At 44.8% G+C, this 16,614-nt stretch overlaps 1 protein-coding gene across 4 annotated transcripts in view; it reads right to left on the reverse strand.

Moving 5' to 3' along the window:
* CEP131 (centrosomal protein 131) overlaps positions 1 to 16,614 on the reverse strand; it is a 313,831-nt gene that overhangs the window by 81,313 nt on the left and 215,904 nt on the right. For all 4 annotated transcript variants that reach the window (XM_069199754.1, XM_069199751.1, XM_069199752.1 and 1 more), the window contains one exon: positions 10,579 to 10,686. In XM_069199754.1, coding sequence (XP_069055855.1) covers positions 10,579 to 10,686 — 108 coding nt within the window. The remainder of the gene's footprint in view (positions 1 to 10,578; positions 10,687 to 16,614) is intronic.

Genomic DNA, 16,614 nt, shown 5'->3' on the forward strand with positions numbered 1-16,614 from the left:
AGTAACACAAAACAAGGGGTTTGAGAAGTGGAACCCAATAGGACTCTCAGAATCAGGAGATGTGATGTGAGATATGAAAATGTCACTTACCCAGTGTACATCTGTTCGTGGCATCAGTCGCTGAAGATTCACATGTTGTGCATAGCCCGCCATCTGGTGTTGGGTCGGAGTGTTACAAGTTGTTTTTCTTCGAAGAAGTCTTTCAAGTCACGGGACCGAGGGACTCCTCCTCTTTGTCTCCATTGCGCATGGGCATCGACTCCATCTTCGATTGTTTTCCCCGCAGAGGGTGAGGTAGGAGTTGTTTGTTAGTAATAGTGCCCATGCAATGGAGTGAATAAGTATGTACCTATCTAAGATTTAATATATTTACAAATGTACAAAGTTGAAGCTAACTTCCAAACGGCTACAGGCTCCCGGGGAGGTGGGTGGGCACATGTGAATCTTCAGCGACTGATGCCACGAACAGATGTACACTGGGTAAGTGACATTTTCAGTTCGATGGCATCTGTCGCTGTAGATACACATGTTGGGCAGTTATCTCCCCAAAAGCGGTGGCTCAGCCTGTAGGAGTGGAAGTAGTCTGAAATAAGGTTCTTAGTACGGCTTGACCTACTGTGGCTTGTTGTGCTGATAGCACGTCTACACAGTAGTGCTTGGTAAATGTGTGAGGCGTAGACCATGTGGCTGCCTTACATATTTCGTGCATTGGAATATTCCCTAGGAAGGCCATGGTAGCGCCTTTCTTTCTGGTTGAGTGTGCCCTTGGTGTAATGGGCAGTTGTCTTTTTGCTTTAAGGTAGCAGATTTGGATGCACTTAACTATCCATCTGGCTATACCCTGTTTCGATATTGGGTTTCCTGCGTGAGGTTTTTGAAATGCAATAAACAGTTGTTTAGTTTTTCTGATGTTTTTAGTTCTGTCGATGTAGTACATTAGTGCTCTTTTGACGTCTAATGTATGTAGTGCCCTTTAAGCTATGGAATCTGGCTGTGGGAAGAACACTGGTAGCTCTACCGTTTGATTTAGGTGGAACGGTGAAATAACCTTTGGCAAAAATTTAGGATTGGTCCTTAGGACTACTTTATTTTTGTGTAGTTGGATAAAAGGTTCTTGTATTGTAAACGCCTGAATTTCACTTACTCTTCTTAGAGATGTGATGACGATGAGAAATGCAACTTTCCATGTTAGGAATTGTATTTCGCAAGAGTGCATAGGTTCAAAGGGTGGACCCATGAGTCTTGTTAAGATGATGTTGAGGTTCCATGAAGGAACGGGTGGTGTCCTTGGTGGTATAATTCTTTTGAGGCCTTCCATAAACGCTTTAATGACAGGTATCCTAAATAGTGAAGTTGAATGGGTAATCTGCAGGTATGCAGATATTGCTGCTAGGTGTATCTTAATGGAAGAGAAGGCCAGGTTCGATTTTTGTAAGTGTAGTAAGTAACCCATTACATCTTTTGGAGATGCGTGTAATGGTTGAATTTGATTATGATGGCAGTAGCAAACAAATCTTTTCCATTTGCTTGCATAGCAGTGTCTAGTGGATGGTCTTCTGGCTTGCTTTATGACTTCCATACATTCTTGTGTGAGGTTTAAGTGTCCGAATTCTAGGATTTCAGGAGCCAGATTGCTAGATTCAGCGATGCTGGGTTTGGATGCCTGATCTGTTGTTTGTGTTGCGTTAACAGATCTGGCCTGTTGGGCAACTTGACGTGGGGTACTACTGATAGGTCTAGCAGTGTTGTGTACCATGGTTGCCTTGCCCACGTTGGTGCTATCAGTATGAGTTTGAGTTTGTTTTGACTCAATTTGTTTACTAGATATGGAAGGAGAGGGAGAGTGGGAAAAGCGTACGCAAATATCCCTGACCAGTTCATCCATAGGGCATTGCCTTGAGACTGCCTGTGGGTATCTGGATGCGAAGTTTTGGCATTTTGCGTTCTCCTTTGTTGCAAATAAGTCTATTTGAGGTGTTCCCCAACGTTTGAAGTAAGTGTTTAGAATTTGGGGGTGAATTTCCCACTCGTGGACCTGTTGGTGATCTCGAGAGAGATTGTCGGCAAGTTGATTCTGGATCCCTGGAATAAACTGTGCTATTAGGCGAATGTGGTTGTGAATTGCCCATTGCCATATTTTTTGTGCCAGCAGGCACAGCTGTGTCAAGTGTGTCCCCCCCTGTTTGTTTAGATAATACATTGTTGTCATGTTGTCTGTTTTGACAAGAATGTATTTGTGAGTTATGATTGGTTGAAATGCTTTTAATGCTTGGAAAACTGCTAGTAGTTCGAGGTGATTTATATGCAGCTTTCTTTGATGTATGTCCCATTGTCCTTGTATGCTGTGGTGATTGAGGTGTGCTCCCCACCCTGTCATGGAAGCATCTGTTGTTATCACGTATTGTGTCACTGGGTCTTGGAAAGGCCGCCCTTTGTTTAAATTTATGTTGTTCCACCATAGAAGCGAGAGGTATGTTAGGCGGTCTATCAACACCAGATCTAGAAGCTGACCCTGTGCTTGAGACCATTGTGATGCTAGGCACTGTTGTAAGGGCCGCATGTGCAACCTTGCGTGTGGGACAATGGCTATGCATGAGGACATCATGCCTAGTAGTTGTAATATCATCTTCGCCTGTATTTTTTGTGTTGGATACATGAGTTGTATAATCTTTTGGAAATTTTGAACCCTTTGTGGACTTGGAGTGGCTATTCCCTTTGTTGTATCTATTGTGGCTCCTAGGCATTGTTGTACCTTGCACGGCAGAATGTGTGATTTTGCATAGTTGATGTTGAAACCGAGTTTGTAGAGGGTTTGTATGACCTGATCTGTGTGGTGTGAGCACCTTGTCAGTGAGTCGGTCTTGATTAGCCAGTCGTCTAGATACGGGAATACGTGTATTTGCTGCCTTCTGATGTATGCAGCCACTACTGCTAGGCACTTTGTGAAGACTCTTGGTGCAGTTGTTAAACCGAAGGGCAATACTTTGAATTGGTAATGTATTCCTTTGAATACGAACCTTAGGTATTTCCTGTGCGACGGATGTATTGGTATGTGGAAATACGCGTCTTTGAGATCTAAGGTTGTCATGTAGTCCTGTTGCTTTAGCAATGGTAACACTTCTTGTAGCGTGACCATGTGAAAGTGTTCTGATTTGATGTAGGTGTTTAGTGTTCTGAGGTCTAGGATTGGTCTCAGTGTTTTGTCCTTTTTTGGTATTAGGAAGTACAGTGAATAAACTCCTGTGTTTATTTGTGTCTTTGGTACTAGTTCTATTGCGTTCTTGTGCAATAATGCTTGAACTTCTATTTCCAGAAGGTCTGAATGTTGTTTTGATAAATTCTGTGCTTTTGGTGGTATGTTTGGAGGGATTTGTAGAAATTCTATGCAATAACCATGTTGGATAATTGCTAAGACCCAAGTGTCTGTAGTTATTTCCTCCCATGCTTGGTAATACTGACCTATTCTTCCCCCCACTGGTGTTGTGTGGAGGGGATGAGTGACATGTGAGTCACTGTTTGGTTGTAGGGGTTTTGGGGCTTTGAAATTTTCCCCTATTCCTAGGGAATTGTCCTCTGTATTGGCCCCGAAAGCCTCCCCTTTGGTACTGTCCCTGGTAGCTGGACGGTGTTGCCTGTGAGGTGCTGGCTTGTGTGGCCTGACCCCGAAACCCCCCTCTAAAGGTTGTTTTGCGGAAGGTGCTGTAAGTGCCTCTGCTCTGCGGGGAGTAGAGTGCGCCCATGGCTTTAGCAGTGTCAGTGTCCTTTTTGAGTTTCTCAATTGCCGTGTCCACTTCTGGTCCGAACAGTTGTTTCTCATTGAATGGCATATTGAGCACTGCCTGCTGTATCTCTGGTTTAAAACCAGACGTTCGTAGCCATGCGTGCCTTCTTATAGTCACAGATGTGTTAATTGTTCTTGCAGCTGTGTCCGCTGCATCCATAGAGGAGCGTATCTGATTATTAGATATGTTCTGTCCTTCCTCAACCACCTGTTTCGCCCTTTTTTGTAGCTCTTTGGGTAGATGCTCAATGAGGTGTTGCATCTTGTCCCAATGGGCTCTGTCATAGCGCGCAAGTAGTGCTTGAGAGTTAACGTTGCGCCACTGGTTTGCAGCTTGTACTGCAACTCTCTTTCCGGCTGCATCGAACTTGCGGCTCTCTTTATCTGGGGGTGGTGCATCCCCAGATGTGTGGGAGTTGGCTCTCTTGCGAGCTGCTCCTACTACGACGGAATCTGGTGGCAGCTGTGAGGTGATGAAAACGGTCTGTGGGAGGTGCTTTATATTTCTTTTCCACTCTTGGTGTTATTGCTCTACTCTTGACCGGCTCCTTGAAGATTTCCTTTGCGTGCCGAAGCATTCCTGGGAGCATAGGCAGGCTTTGGTAGGAGCTATGGGTGGAGGAGAGGGTGTTGAATAAGAAGTCATCCTCGACTGGTTCCGAGTGTAGGGACACGTTGTGGAACTCTGCTGCTTTAGCCACCACTTGTGAGTATGCTGTGCTATCTTCCGGTGGTGAGGGCTTTGTAGGATACGCCTCTGGACTGTTGTCCGACACTGGGGCGTCGTATAAGTCCCAAGCGTCTTGGTCCTGGTCACCTTGGCTCATGGTGGTGTGAGCCGGGGAATGTGATGGAGTTTGTGCCGGTGAAACGTTAGTTACAGGTGGAGGAGAGGGTGGCGGAGTTACCTTTTTCACCATTTTTGTTTGTGGTGCTTGGTCTGACTGAAACTCCAGTCTCCTTTTTCTCCTAATAGGGGGAAGGGTGCTTATTTTCCCTGTTCCTTCCTGTATAAAAATACGTTTCTGAGTGTGGTCCACTTCGGTGGATTGCTACTCTTCCTCAAATCTATGCTTTCGCATCTGAGAGGACAGTGATTGCTCCTCTGAATAGGAACCGGTAGTTGGGTCGGTTGCGGGTCGTTTTGGCACCGAAACCCTGTCTGTACTCTTTTTCGGCTCCGAGGTGACCTTCTTCTTTTTCAGAGTCGAACCCTCTCGGCGTCGATCTTCCTCGGTGCCGCTGTCTCTGCGTCGAGCAGTTTCGGCTCCGCTATCTCGGCGTCGATGTTTTTCAGCAGCACTTTCTCGGTCCCGAGAAGGCTGCGTGCCGGTGTCTCGACCGGAGTCGGACGATCTCGGCACCATTTCGGCCTTTTTCGGTGCCGATGGTCGGTCACCGAATTTATGGGTCGAGCCATGGTCTGGTGGCAGTGGCGTCCCCTGGGCCTTGTCACTTTTCTTGTGTGCTGGCTTCGACGTCTTACTCACAGTTTTTTGGTCGTCGAATTCCTCGGAGTCCGATTCTTTGATCAAGAAGGTTTCTTCTTCCTCTTGTTCCTCGAACTCTCGGTGAGCTGTCGGCGTGGACGCCATCTGCAGTCTTCTGGCTCGACGGTCACGGAGTGTTTTTCGGGACCGGAACGCACGCCAGGCCTCGCAAGTCTCTTCACTGTGCTCAGGCGACAGGGACAGGTTACAGACCAAATGTTGGTCTGTATACGGGTATTTGTTGTGGCATTTAGGACAGAAACGGAACGGGGTCCGTTCCATCAGCGTTGTTTTACACGCGGTCGGGCCGACCAGGCCCCGACGGGGGATCGAAAACTACCCCGAAGGGTACCGGAGCTCTTCACTCTTCGATTCGGTGTCGATTCTAACTAAGCCGATCCCGAACGCAACAATACCGACGTAATTTTTCCGATATTTAGCTAACTTTCCGTTCCGAAACCCGGAGCGAAAGGAACACGTCCGAACCCGATGGCGGAAAGAAAACAATCGAAGATGGAGTCGACGCCCATGCGCAATGGAGACAAAGAGGAGGAGTCCCTCGGTCCCGTGACTCGAAAGACTTCTTCGAAGAAAAACAACTTGTAACACTCCGACCCAACACCAGATGGCGGGCTATGCACAACATGTGTATCTACAGCGACAGATGCCATCGAACATATAATTACATCCTTCTCTGAACTACAAACAGAATACGAGCTACCCACCATAAGTATTTTCATTATCTACAGATATTCCATGCTTTACGCATAAGTTGGGGTGAAAGACCACTTCTCACATCAGGTTAGAAAACCGATGTAAGAAAGAGAGGAAAGGATTATTTCCAAGATCTATAGAACCATTGCTTTCTTGATCTATCTGGTCTGCGGGAGAAGGTACTGCAGACTTTGGAGAAACCAAACTTGTGCATTGGTATAAGGTTCTGTCACCGCCTCTGGAGGTGGCCATTCAATCCATTCTTCAATTGATTAAAATAAAAACTTGAGAGTTTCATGGCTGCACTTTACGAGATACATAGATAACTCAATCTGCTTAAAATACAACAAGAAGTGTTAAGTAACTGTGCAATTTATAAACCCTGAACTTACGCTGTCAGTATTTTAAAATTCTGATATAAATTGCCAACAATGACTTTCGCTTATGAGTTTTGCACTTTCCTGGTTTTGTCACAAATGACTAACCACCACGCCGCAGTATGAAGCTCCTACTTGTTTGTTATTTTCATGTAGCTATAATAGATATTATAACACGGATTTTATCAGGTTAATTCCATAGATAGGTCTTTGATTCAGTCACTTTCCTATCTCGTATCAGCAAGAGGTTCTTACTTACTCCATCTGACGGAACCACTTCCCAATCATAGAATTTTACCCAGGTTCCCAGGAATACTGGGTTGTGCCTTGTTAATTTCTTAAAATGGCAACTTTCCTTCACACAATATGGGAATGCAGGGCGAGTGGAAATATCTGGACAAGGTTGCATGATGAAATGATGGGGCAGTACTGGGGATTTAGATGGGATCTACCGGCCAAACCATCAGCCTGATGTATGTATGTTTGCAGTATCTGTCTGTAAGTAATATTTGTATAGCAGAAAGCTAGCCAAAAGGCAACAGGAGTTGCACAAAGTCAAAGCCAAGTATGATGGCACAAAGAGCCACTACAAGAGAATGGGGTAATTACAACACCCTAAAACTAGACACGTGGCAAAGAGTCAGATGCTGGTAAGGCTTTGCAAAAAATATTTAGGAAGGATGAAATGTCCAAAGAAATATGACAGAATAAGTGACCATTAGTTGCATTATTAGCAACTATGGGTGCTATCGAGTGAAATTACTCTAATACGCTCTATATATGGGAGAGTTTAGGAAGGAAACAGAAACGGATTTGAGCGGAACTTTACTGTAAATCATCCTTGAAATGTGTTTGCGGTTTGCTTTTGAAATTTTGAAAAATAAAAAAGAAAAAACGTTGTGCATACGTTTCCTCCTTCTGAAAGTCAAAAAGGAAGGCTTCCAGATTGAAATGGGGGGGATTGGTGTCCTGTTTCATATTTCCGATTTCTCGTTGATTTTCTTGTAAAGCAGAAATTCAGGATGGATAATCTGGCACAAATTTTGCAAGCGCTGAAAGGGCTGGATTACATGATGCTTTTAAAGCTTCAAGATGAAAATTTTCATGCTAACATTGTAAACGGCCACAGAAAATCTACTATAGATGTAGGAGGAGGGGGGCAGCCTTAAATGTACGGAACCACATTTCAACCTCACGTCATTCCCCAGGAGTTTCATGAAGATGGTGTATTTTGTGGCAGGCCGCCTCCAAAAACAATAAATCCATGTTGTGTCTTTCCACAACGTTTGGTTAATTAAAACAGAAAGCTTTGAGAAAGCAGTGAATCCCTTTTCCACACATATGCAGACTTTTGCATGAGTCAGTGTTGTATCTGAATACAGGCGTGTCAAAAGGCATCGTTTCCGCCCTTTCAGTTCATAGCACGTCTCTCCCTCTCTCTCTCTTACAAAGAGGTGACAGAGGTTTCTCCTTTCAAGAGAGGGTGGTAATGCTCAGGAGATATCTCCCCGAATTAGATTGCTTGTGAGTGATCCACATAAAAACTGAACATTTACAAATTCCAATTTTCCAATATTACAAACACATATTTCATTACCAAACAGCAAGATACCTGCCTCCCAGCAAGTTCCAAACTCCATTTATTCTGTTCGGCAGCTAGTGGGGGACTCTGCCATGCATTTCATCACAGTATGTTTTAAATAAATATTTCAACACAGTCTCAATCTGTCTTTTGTTTTTCTCTAATCAAAGGAGGATTCACAAGGGATGGCAAAGTTAAAAGCACTATGAAGGTTGTTGGAGTGTGTCTTTTAAAATTAATATTAATATGAAAAGCTTGCAATATATTGTGAAAGGAAATGGCATAGAAAATGTGCAAACATAGAAAATAATGCATGCGTCTGAAATGTGCCCACGGGGAGTGGCCATCAATGTATATGAATACTAATAAAAGTTATTAATGATGCATAAATCATGTACTAACGTTTTGAATTTGTATTAGTATATCTTAATTAGAATCATGTACTAGGGGTTTGTTAACTTAATCACTAGGCCTTAGTTTAGCGAGGGTCTGGGCCTAGCTGCCTGTTGTCATATTAAACTGTGTTTTTCTAACGTGCAATGTGCTATCTTTCTGAAGGACACGAAGCTGTACTTTTCCAGAAGCTAGAGATATGTGTGTAGCCTTAGTAAATTCTTTCTCATGGGACCCGACTTGCTCAAGGAGACATTCAGGCCGAATGCAACAGTGTAATTCGTAACAGGTGCAAGGCTGCCTAGACTAGGAGAAGACAATGGGACTACTGACTGGAGCATAAAGTGTAACTTTTCTTACCTGACATTCCTACCGATGAAGACGTCAACAACATGGGCCAATCAACTGCATGAGAACTGTGTTTTGTGGAACATTCTAGTAAGGTGCGTGGAGAATTATTGGACAGAGATAATGATGCACCAAAATTGATCCAATGGGGAATTAAGGGCTAGTTCGACAGTTTTGATATAACAGCATGACCCGGGAAGAAATCAGCCATTATTGGGACACTTTTTGCCATTATTCTTTGAGAATTTGCTGTTCTGATATCTTAACCATCCTCTATTGAATTCTTATCTGATACTTACTTCTTCTCCTTATGAGGGAAGTGCCTTAGTCTTAACTATGCCATATTGAGACTTTGCCCGGTCCTGTTCTTGCTGAATGCTGAATCGACTGAGGTCCTGAGGACGCAGACTGATGCTGATTGCTGATTCGTTGGAGGGGTAACTATCTGATGAAAATTTTAATTATCTGTTTGCCTTTTCTTTCTAGGTACCAACTGCTCTTTTGATAGGGGCCATAGTTAGATGTTTTCCAAATTTGTGTTTGCTAAATTGTTTTGCATGAAGCCCAACATGCTAATTCGAGGTTAGCTAAGGTGTTCACAAATAAGGAAGCAAATAGACAAATGACTGAGTTCTTGCTTTGTTGAATCTTGTACTCTGAGACCTTAATAAGCTGCTTCTTATTAATTATGTATTTAATGCTTAAATGAATACTCTCTATGTGTTGATTAACTGTGTTCAAATTATGTATCTGAAAACTTACTAATGAGATTGAATGCTAATGAGATTAAGGGAGCTGACCATTAGATTGTAATCAATAGGGAGTAAATATCCTAACACTTAACTAGATTTGTGTGGTTCTTCATTGCCGAAAGGTCATGGTGATGTTGTTATTGATTTCTATTAAATGTTATTGATTATCTTGTTGATTGGTTACTAAGAGATTGATTGGGTTATTGAGATATTGATTGTAATGCTAGAAGGATACTTCGAAGTCTCCGAACGTGGTCAAAAGGTTCATCGGCCTAGGCGTGTCTCCTTGTAAGTTTACATATCAAGGCTCTGACGCGCTAACACGGTTATCACCTTTAAGATGGATCCCTTGTTAAAAGCCTCTGGAATGAAGTAGTAAAGCATTAGAGTATGGTGGAACTCAGCGTTCTCCCGTAGACTGAGGATTGTCTATGTCTGTAATACATTCTGCTGCTTTCATTATTGCTATTTTTAGTGATGTATTTCATGTCTCTGTAGAAAGTTTTTTTTTTTTTAATGATGTAAATATCTGGTTATTTTCAGGCTGAAATCAGCTGTTTATCTGTTTTTAAGGTCTTCCCGTTTTGGCACATCAAGGTATGGAGACACGGATTGATTCAGTGGTCCGCCAAAGAATTCACAAGTTGGTCACATGCAGAAGCATTGGTCAGAACTCAAGAGTTCAGCAGGTTGGTCATAACACTGACATTTTATTATTGAACTGCTTTGTATTCCACTTGGTCTTCTACGAAGCAAAGGGTGGTTTCTTCTAAGGCTCTACTTATCAGGAGAGATATCACACTCTACTCTGCCTGGTATGAAATGCCTCCAGGAAGCAGATATCGGTTCTTTCTCTTAATGCACGCCTAAAGTACATGCTACAAGTTTGCATAAGGATAAGATCTGCATATTGACGGGGTTATTTCCACATACATCCATGCAGACTACACAACAATGAATGAAACCACATTTAAACGGATTCTACAAAATAAAAACTGTAAGACACTTGGAACAAAAATACCAAAAATAAAAGCAAGGCATAACGTTTTATAAAACCCTTCAACAGCTATAGTCCTTTTCGATATCAGCCAGTAAATCTGTGCACTCCTGCCAAACAAATTACAATTATGGTATGAATGACCTGCTCGCTTGCTGGTTAAGGCGCTCCTTCTCCTCAGACACCTCGCTGTACAATCTCCTTCGTTGCTGCTGTAGGGACTGCTCTTCCTGTTCCAACTGTTTCTCATACCTGCCAGGAAGAAAGAAGAAGTATTACTTGGGAGGATCTAATCACCAAAGTCATCAACCCAACTCTTCAGCCTCTCACTAGGCCGCATAGCATATCCCCTCTGCGGAAAAGTGAACCTGTGCTTGATGCAATCCTGCCTTCCCAACCGGTCACGGTTACTGTACCACACTGCTGACTATGTGGGACAGACTATGTGCATTTTGCCCATATCCTGCAAACGGGCCAAGAAGCAATGTCCAATCAGTTCTTCTTTGATTCCCAACTCTCATTCTCTTCACACATAAAAAGTAATGAAGGCCTATGATGTGTCAGTAGGAAGCTACTGAGAAAAGTAAGATGCTCCTCTGAAAAAAAGCTATCCAGCTTCAAATACTTCAAAACTTGGTTCTGAAATCCACTAAAATGCCCAAAATGATGTTTCCAGATTACAAGCCACTGGGCCAAGGTGCTACTTACCGCAGGTCACAATCCCTGGACCAACATCAGCTTGCATATTAAGTTCCATGCAAAAAATAATGCCTTCTGGACTGATAGAAGGGTTGCTCTCCAGTGTGCTACATATAGCATCTCCACAAGCTCAAGAGAGCTGCAGCACCCTATGCAGATCCTTATTTGAGTAAGTTCAGAACATCAGGATGACCACAGAGTGGCTTTGGGAGTGGCAAATGCTAACTACAGTGAATCAGGACACATATATACAGCCTCTCCAAATTGTTCCAATCTAGTCCGTCTGGTTACAGCTAAACAGTAAGCCTTGGTGAACTTTCTCCATAAAGCAGCCTGGCACTTGCAGAATTGAAAAGGCTCAACTATTTCATCCCTCCTGTTCTTCCCCTTTTCAACATCTGTGGTCAACCATTTTCTGATCTCCTCGATCCTACCACCTCTACTTGCACTCCAAAACTAGGGTGGCCAACTGTCCCAGTTTCTGTCCTTCCCTCCAACATTTTGGTGGCTTGTCCCACTGACTACAATAAGCTGGTGGTGAATGGGAAATGCAGCACCTTTTTCCAGTCACGGCTGGCGACTGGGAAAAGTGGTGGGACGGGGCTGGCGCGAACAAAAATAAAATATATATAGTTTAAAAAAAAAATTACCTTTGCCGCACCTCTGCTCTCTGCCGTGCTGCAGGCACAGGCTCCCAGCCTGCCCTGCGGCCAATCATGATGCTGCTGAGAGCAGCGTTATGATTGGCTGGAGCGCCCTGGCTGGGCGTTCCAACACAGACTGGGAGCCTGGGCTTGCTCTCTCCAACCCGGGAACACAGTGCCAGATTGTAGAGAGCCCTTGTGCGCATGTGTGTTTGGCCAGCCCGAGACGGCTGGCCAAACACACATGTGCACTGAGGGAAGTGTTCTGTGCACTCCCCTCTGTGTTCGTCAACCCCAGGGCCCTGCCCCTTTAAAAATAAAATGATAATAAACATTGTTCATTATTGTTTTATTATCAAAGGATTGCAGCTCCTGCTGCTAGGGGAGGGCGCTCCTCCGCCATAACAGAGGAGCCGCCTCTACCTTTTTTTCAATTTGAGGATAAGCAGGACAACATCTCATCAGGTTCCCAGAGGGCTGCCACAAAACTGCCTCACAGGGTGTTGCTTTCTCTGGTTTCAGCCCTACATGAACTGTGAAGGGGTGCTTGCCTGCCACAAGCATTCATTTATTGTGTGACAAGGAAGGAGTAGCTGCAGCAAAGGAGGGATCATGCACAACCAGCTTCTAAAACGTTCACCTTTAGATGTGATAATAGGGAAAAGTGGGAATGTGTGTGAATTGAAACCATGCAAGCAGCCCGCTGCTGGGGATATAGCCTTGATGTTAATTTCTTTCATTGAACCTGATTCAAAGTGGGGGCATAATGTCAGATTAGGGCACAGAAGAAAGTGTGATTTGCCCAAGATCCAAAATTTTAATAATTCAAGAGGCCTGAAACTGCAACACTGTACTGCTTTGTAGAAACCATATACTTTTACCACAGTGTTACATTTTGGTGAAAAAACAATGAAACTGGGTGCTGTCCAGCCACCTAATCCCTCCTAATCACAAAATAATATCCAGTCTTTTTTTGTAACCACAATTAAAAGGAGCAGTTAGAGTAATTCTAAAGACTTGCAAGCTTACCAAATAATGAAAGCAGGAGAATAAGTTCAAAATTGGAATGCCCTGGGAGCGCAAAATTACGCTAAATGGAGAGTCTGGGATTTAAATCCATGGCCCTTCTGTATCAATGCTCATTAAACTATTGCTGTGGTGGCATCGACTCTGGTGGCCAAGATAAAGGACTACCCTTACCTGGGGAATACCACTGTGCTTTATAATACAGTGAGTACTGCCAGCTTATTTAGTTAAGGTCGTAAAGATGTTATATGCCAGATCTCCTTGTTTCATGGCTAAAACATAACACTGGACCATATGTAGTGGTGGCTCCTGTCGCCTCTCAGTGAAATGTCTACCTTGTTGTTGGTCCTGTCAAGGTCTTTTTATAGCACTTGCTGCCTTATTAAAGCTGCTTCCAAACTCTCCCCTCAACAATATTTTCATACAATGGGAAAAAGGCAAAGTAGATTGTGAGATGTTTTCTTGCGCCCGAGCCGTATGTGGGTCCTGAACAGTATCTATGTGGACACTTTACTTAACTTTTCATTTTTCTATGAAGATGATTTCATTCTATTTGTGTAGCACAGTTATTCATTTTGTAAACTTATCCTGCTAAAGGTGGCAATAGCAAACAGAAAAGGCTTACTCCAGGAGGTAGCAAAGGGACTGGAATGCAAATGTAGTACAACAGTCACCGCACTCAATAAGCTCAATGTCTACCTACGTTGTATCTTCTAAAGTGGACTGATTTAGCAGAGGTGCTTATTGAATATAACTCAAAAAAGTGCCCATTGACTTATAGTCACCCTTGCACCCCAATAGACATCTTCTAGCGGATGTGCATGTGCAAAGTGCACACCAAGTGGTGTGCAAAGGGATAATGGAAAGTATGCTACTATACCATCCAAACACTTCTGTAACAGATTCCCAAATCAGTCATTTGCAATGCTCCTAGCCTCGAGTTCTCATCCTAAATCCATGCTCTTCCCTGCCACTATATCCCTCCACCCTCTGAAATATATGCCACTTTTATGGCAATTCGATCATTGCAAAATACAATTAAGTGTGGCCTGAAGCGGCGCTTGAACGCGTGGCACTTACAAGATACAGAGTACACCCAAGAGATCAGGTTGCACCTAGACCAATATTTCGAATTAAATGAAGGCTCGGTTCGATCCCCAGGAATGCTATGGGCTGCTTGCAAGGCCACTATTAGAGGACATGCTTGAAGCATTCTTCGGTCCCGTGAACGAGATCATAATTCCCAAATCACCGAGCTAGAGAACAAGGCCCGGAGACTCGAATGCCAACATATAAACTTGGCATCGGCCACGACCATGAGGAAACTGACCAGGGTAAGAGAAGATATTAAACATATAATGCTAGATTCGGCCAAGCACATGTGGAGAGCCTCAGCAAGCCGAATTTATGGATGGGGGGATAAAAACGGGAAACTACTGCATTGGCTGGCCACCCGCCCCATGGCTAACCGTATTATACCGGAGATCTTAGATGACTCAGGCACCCTTGTCAAAACAGCAGTGGAAATCGCACATAGCTTCGCCTCCTACTACGCCCGTCTATACGCCAGGCATCCACGCCCTGCTGTTGAGAGAGAGAGAGTCCCCCCTACTAAATGAGATTACCCTTCCCGTGGTAACTCCAGAGGCGAGAGATAGACTGGACGAGGCCATCGGTCTTGTGGAAGTCTGCAGCGCAATATCGGGACTGGCATCAGGCAAAACACCAGGCCCCGACGGCTTTCCAGCGGAATTTTATAGTAAATGTAGCGATATTCTGGGTCCCCACCTGCTCAACATGTACGAAGAAGCGGAGAATCAAGGCCGCTTCCCAACAGAGATTGATCAAGCCACTATTGTGGTGATCCCCAAAACTCAACCCCCATCACGACAATGTTCAGCGTACCGGCCTATCTCGCTCCTAAATGTGGAAGTCAAGGTGCTCTCTTCGATCCTTGCTTCCAGACTGAGGGAGGTAATGCCCACGCTGGTGCACCCTGACCAGTGTGGTTTTATGCCCACTCGTAGCACAAGACACTGCATCAGACGATTACATCTTGCTTTGGCGCACCACAAAGTGCTATCGCATACGCAATTGGCACTGCTTTTACTCGACTTCGAAAAAGCCTTTGATACGGTAGATTGGTCCTTCCTCAATCAGGTCCTATGTAAAAACGGGCTCGGACCTAAATTCCGGGGACTGGTGAAACTCCTATACTCTAACCCGACGGCTCGAATTAGGGTAAACGGAGTAGTCTCCGACCTAATCCCCATTGGTCGTGGGACTCGACAGGGATGCCCGTTATCTCCCCTGCTCTTCGCACTAGTGATAGAGCCGCTGGCGATATTAATGAGAGGCGACCCACTGATCGAGGGCTGGCATTGGCCCTCTGGTTCGGAAGACAGAGTGGCTCTGTACGCAGATGATGTGCTCCTGTATAGCTCTAATCCATCCAAAAGCGGCCCACGCGTCCTAGAGATCCTTAGACTTTTAGCGGAAGCCTCAGGGCTGACCCTGAACCCAGCCAAATCTTTACTGATCCCCCTTCATCGCTCGCACGACTGTATAGATTGGCAACGGAATATCCCGATACGGAGAAACAGCTTTAAATATCTTGGGATACATATCTCACTTCTCCCCGAGCTAGCGTGGGAACTCAATGTCACGCCGCTATCAAAGAAAATCAAAACCGACCTTCTGCGCTGGAGGGCCCTCCCCCTGAATCTACTTGGTAGAATAGCGCTGTACAAGATGATGATTCTCCCCAGGATCTTATACCTCCTGCAGAATTTTCCGCACCCCTTCCCCGTGAGATGGTTCAGGGAGATGGATTCTTTAGCACGCCAATTCATATGGAGTGGCTCACGTACAAGACTGTCGCTGAAAACCTGTCAGAGGGATGTTTATGAGGGTGGACTGGGCATGTCGAATATTCAATACTATTATCTAGCGATGCATATACTTGTAATTAATGACTGGATGGGAGGTGGATGGACAGACCCCGCATACCAACTAGAATTGCAGACAATGGGCTACCCACAGATCCTTGACATACTCTACGGGAGCCCGATACCCCGGGATACTCCAGATGTGACCAAAATGGTACTTCTGGGTTGGCGTACAGCCCAGAAAGTGACGGGGTGGTGGGGGCGCCTAACCCAACAAACCCCGCTATGGCAGGGGAAGCAGCTGATACATGTAGCAGGTCTGGAGGGCTTCCAGAAATGGGACACCATAGGGATCTCCACGCTGGGAGATATTTGGAGAGGGACACATATACGATCTTTTCAAGACCTCCAGAAACAATATTCCTTAAACAAAACACAATTCCATCGATATCTCCAACTACGTCATGCCCTGCTAGTTCACCTGCAGACAGGAGACACCATACCTGAGCACAGCCCCATGGAAGCCAAGGCACTGATGGGAGTCCTGGGAAGGGGAGGGGTTTCTCAGATTTACCGCTCCTTAATCACCGCCACTGGGGGACCCCTGAGAGAGCTTTGCCAAAGGTGGGAGAGTTGGGTGGGACCCATGGAAGAAGCGGACTGGACAGAAGCACTAATGGCCCCACGCTCCCTAACAATGGCCACACGCTTCCGTTTAATACAATCCTATTTCCTTCACACCGCATACCTCACACCCGCCATGTTACATAAAGCAGGCCTCCGCCCCACAGCGGAATGCCCCCGCTGCAGGTATCATACAGCGGATTTCTACCACATGGTATGGACATGCCCGATTATAATGACCTATTGGGAAAGGGTGGTGCAAGAGATATCTGAGGCCCTACAGAAGGAAGTAAAGAGGT

Source organism: Pleurodeles waltl, chromosome 7 (genome assembly GCF_031143425.1).
Source record: "Pleurodeles waltl isolate 20211129_DDA chromosome 7, aPleWal1.hap1.20221129, whole genome shotgun sequence".
Classification (NCBI taxonomy): Eukaryota; Metazoa; Chordata; class Amphibia; order Caudata; family Salamandridae; genus Pleurodeles; species Pleurodeles waltl.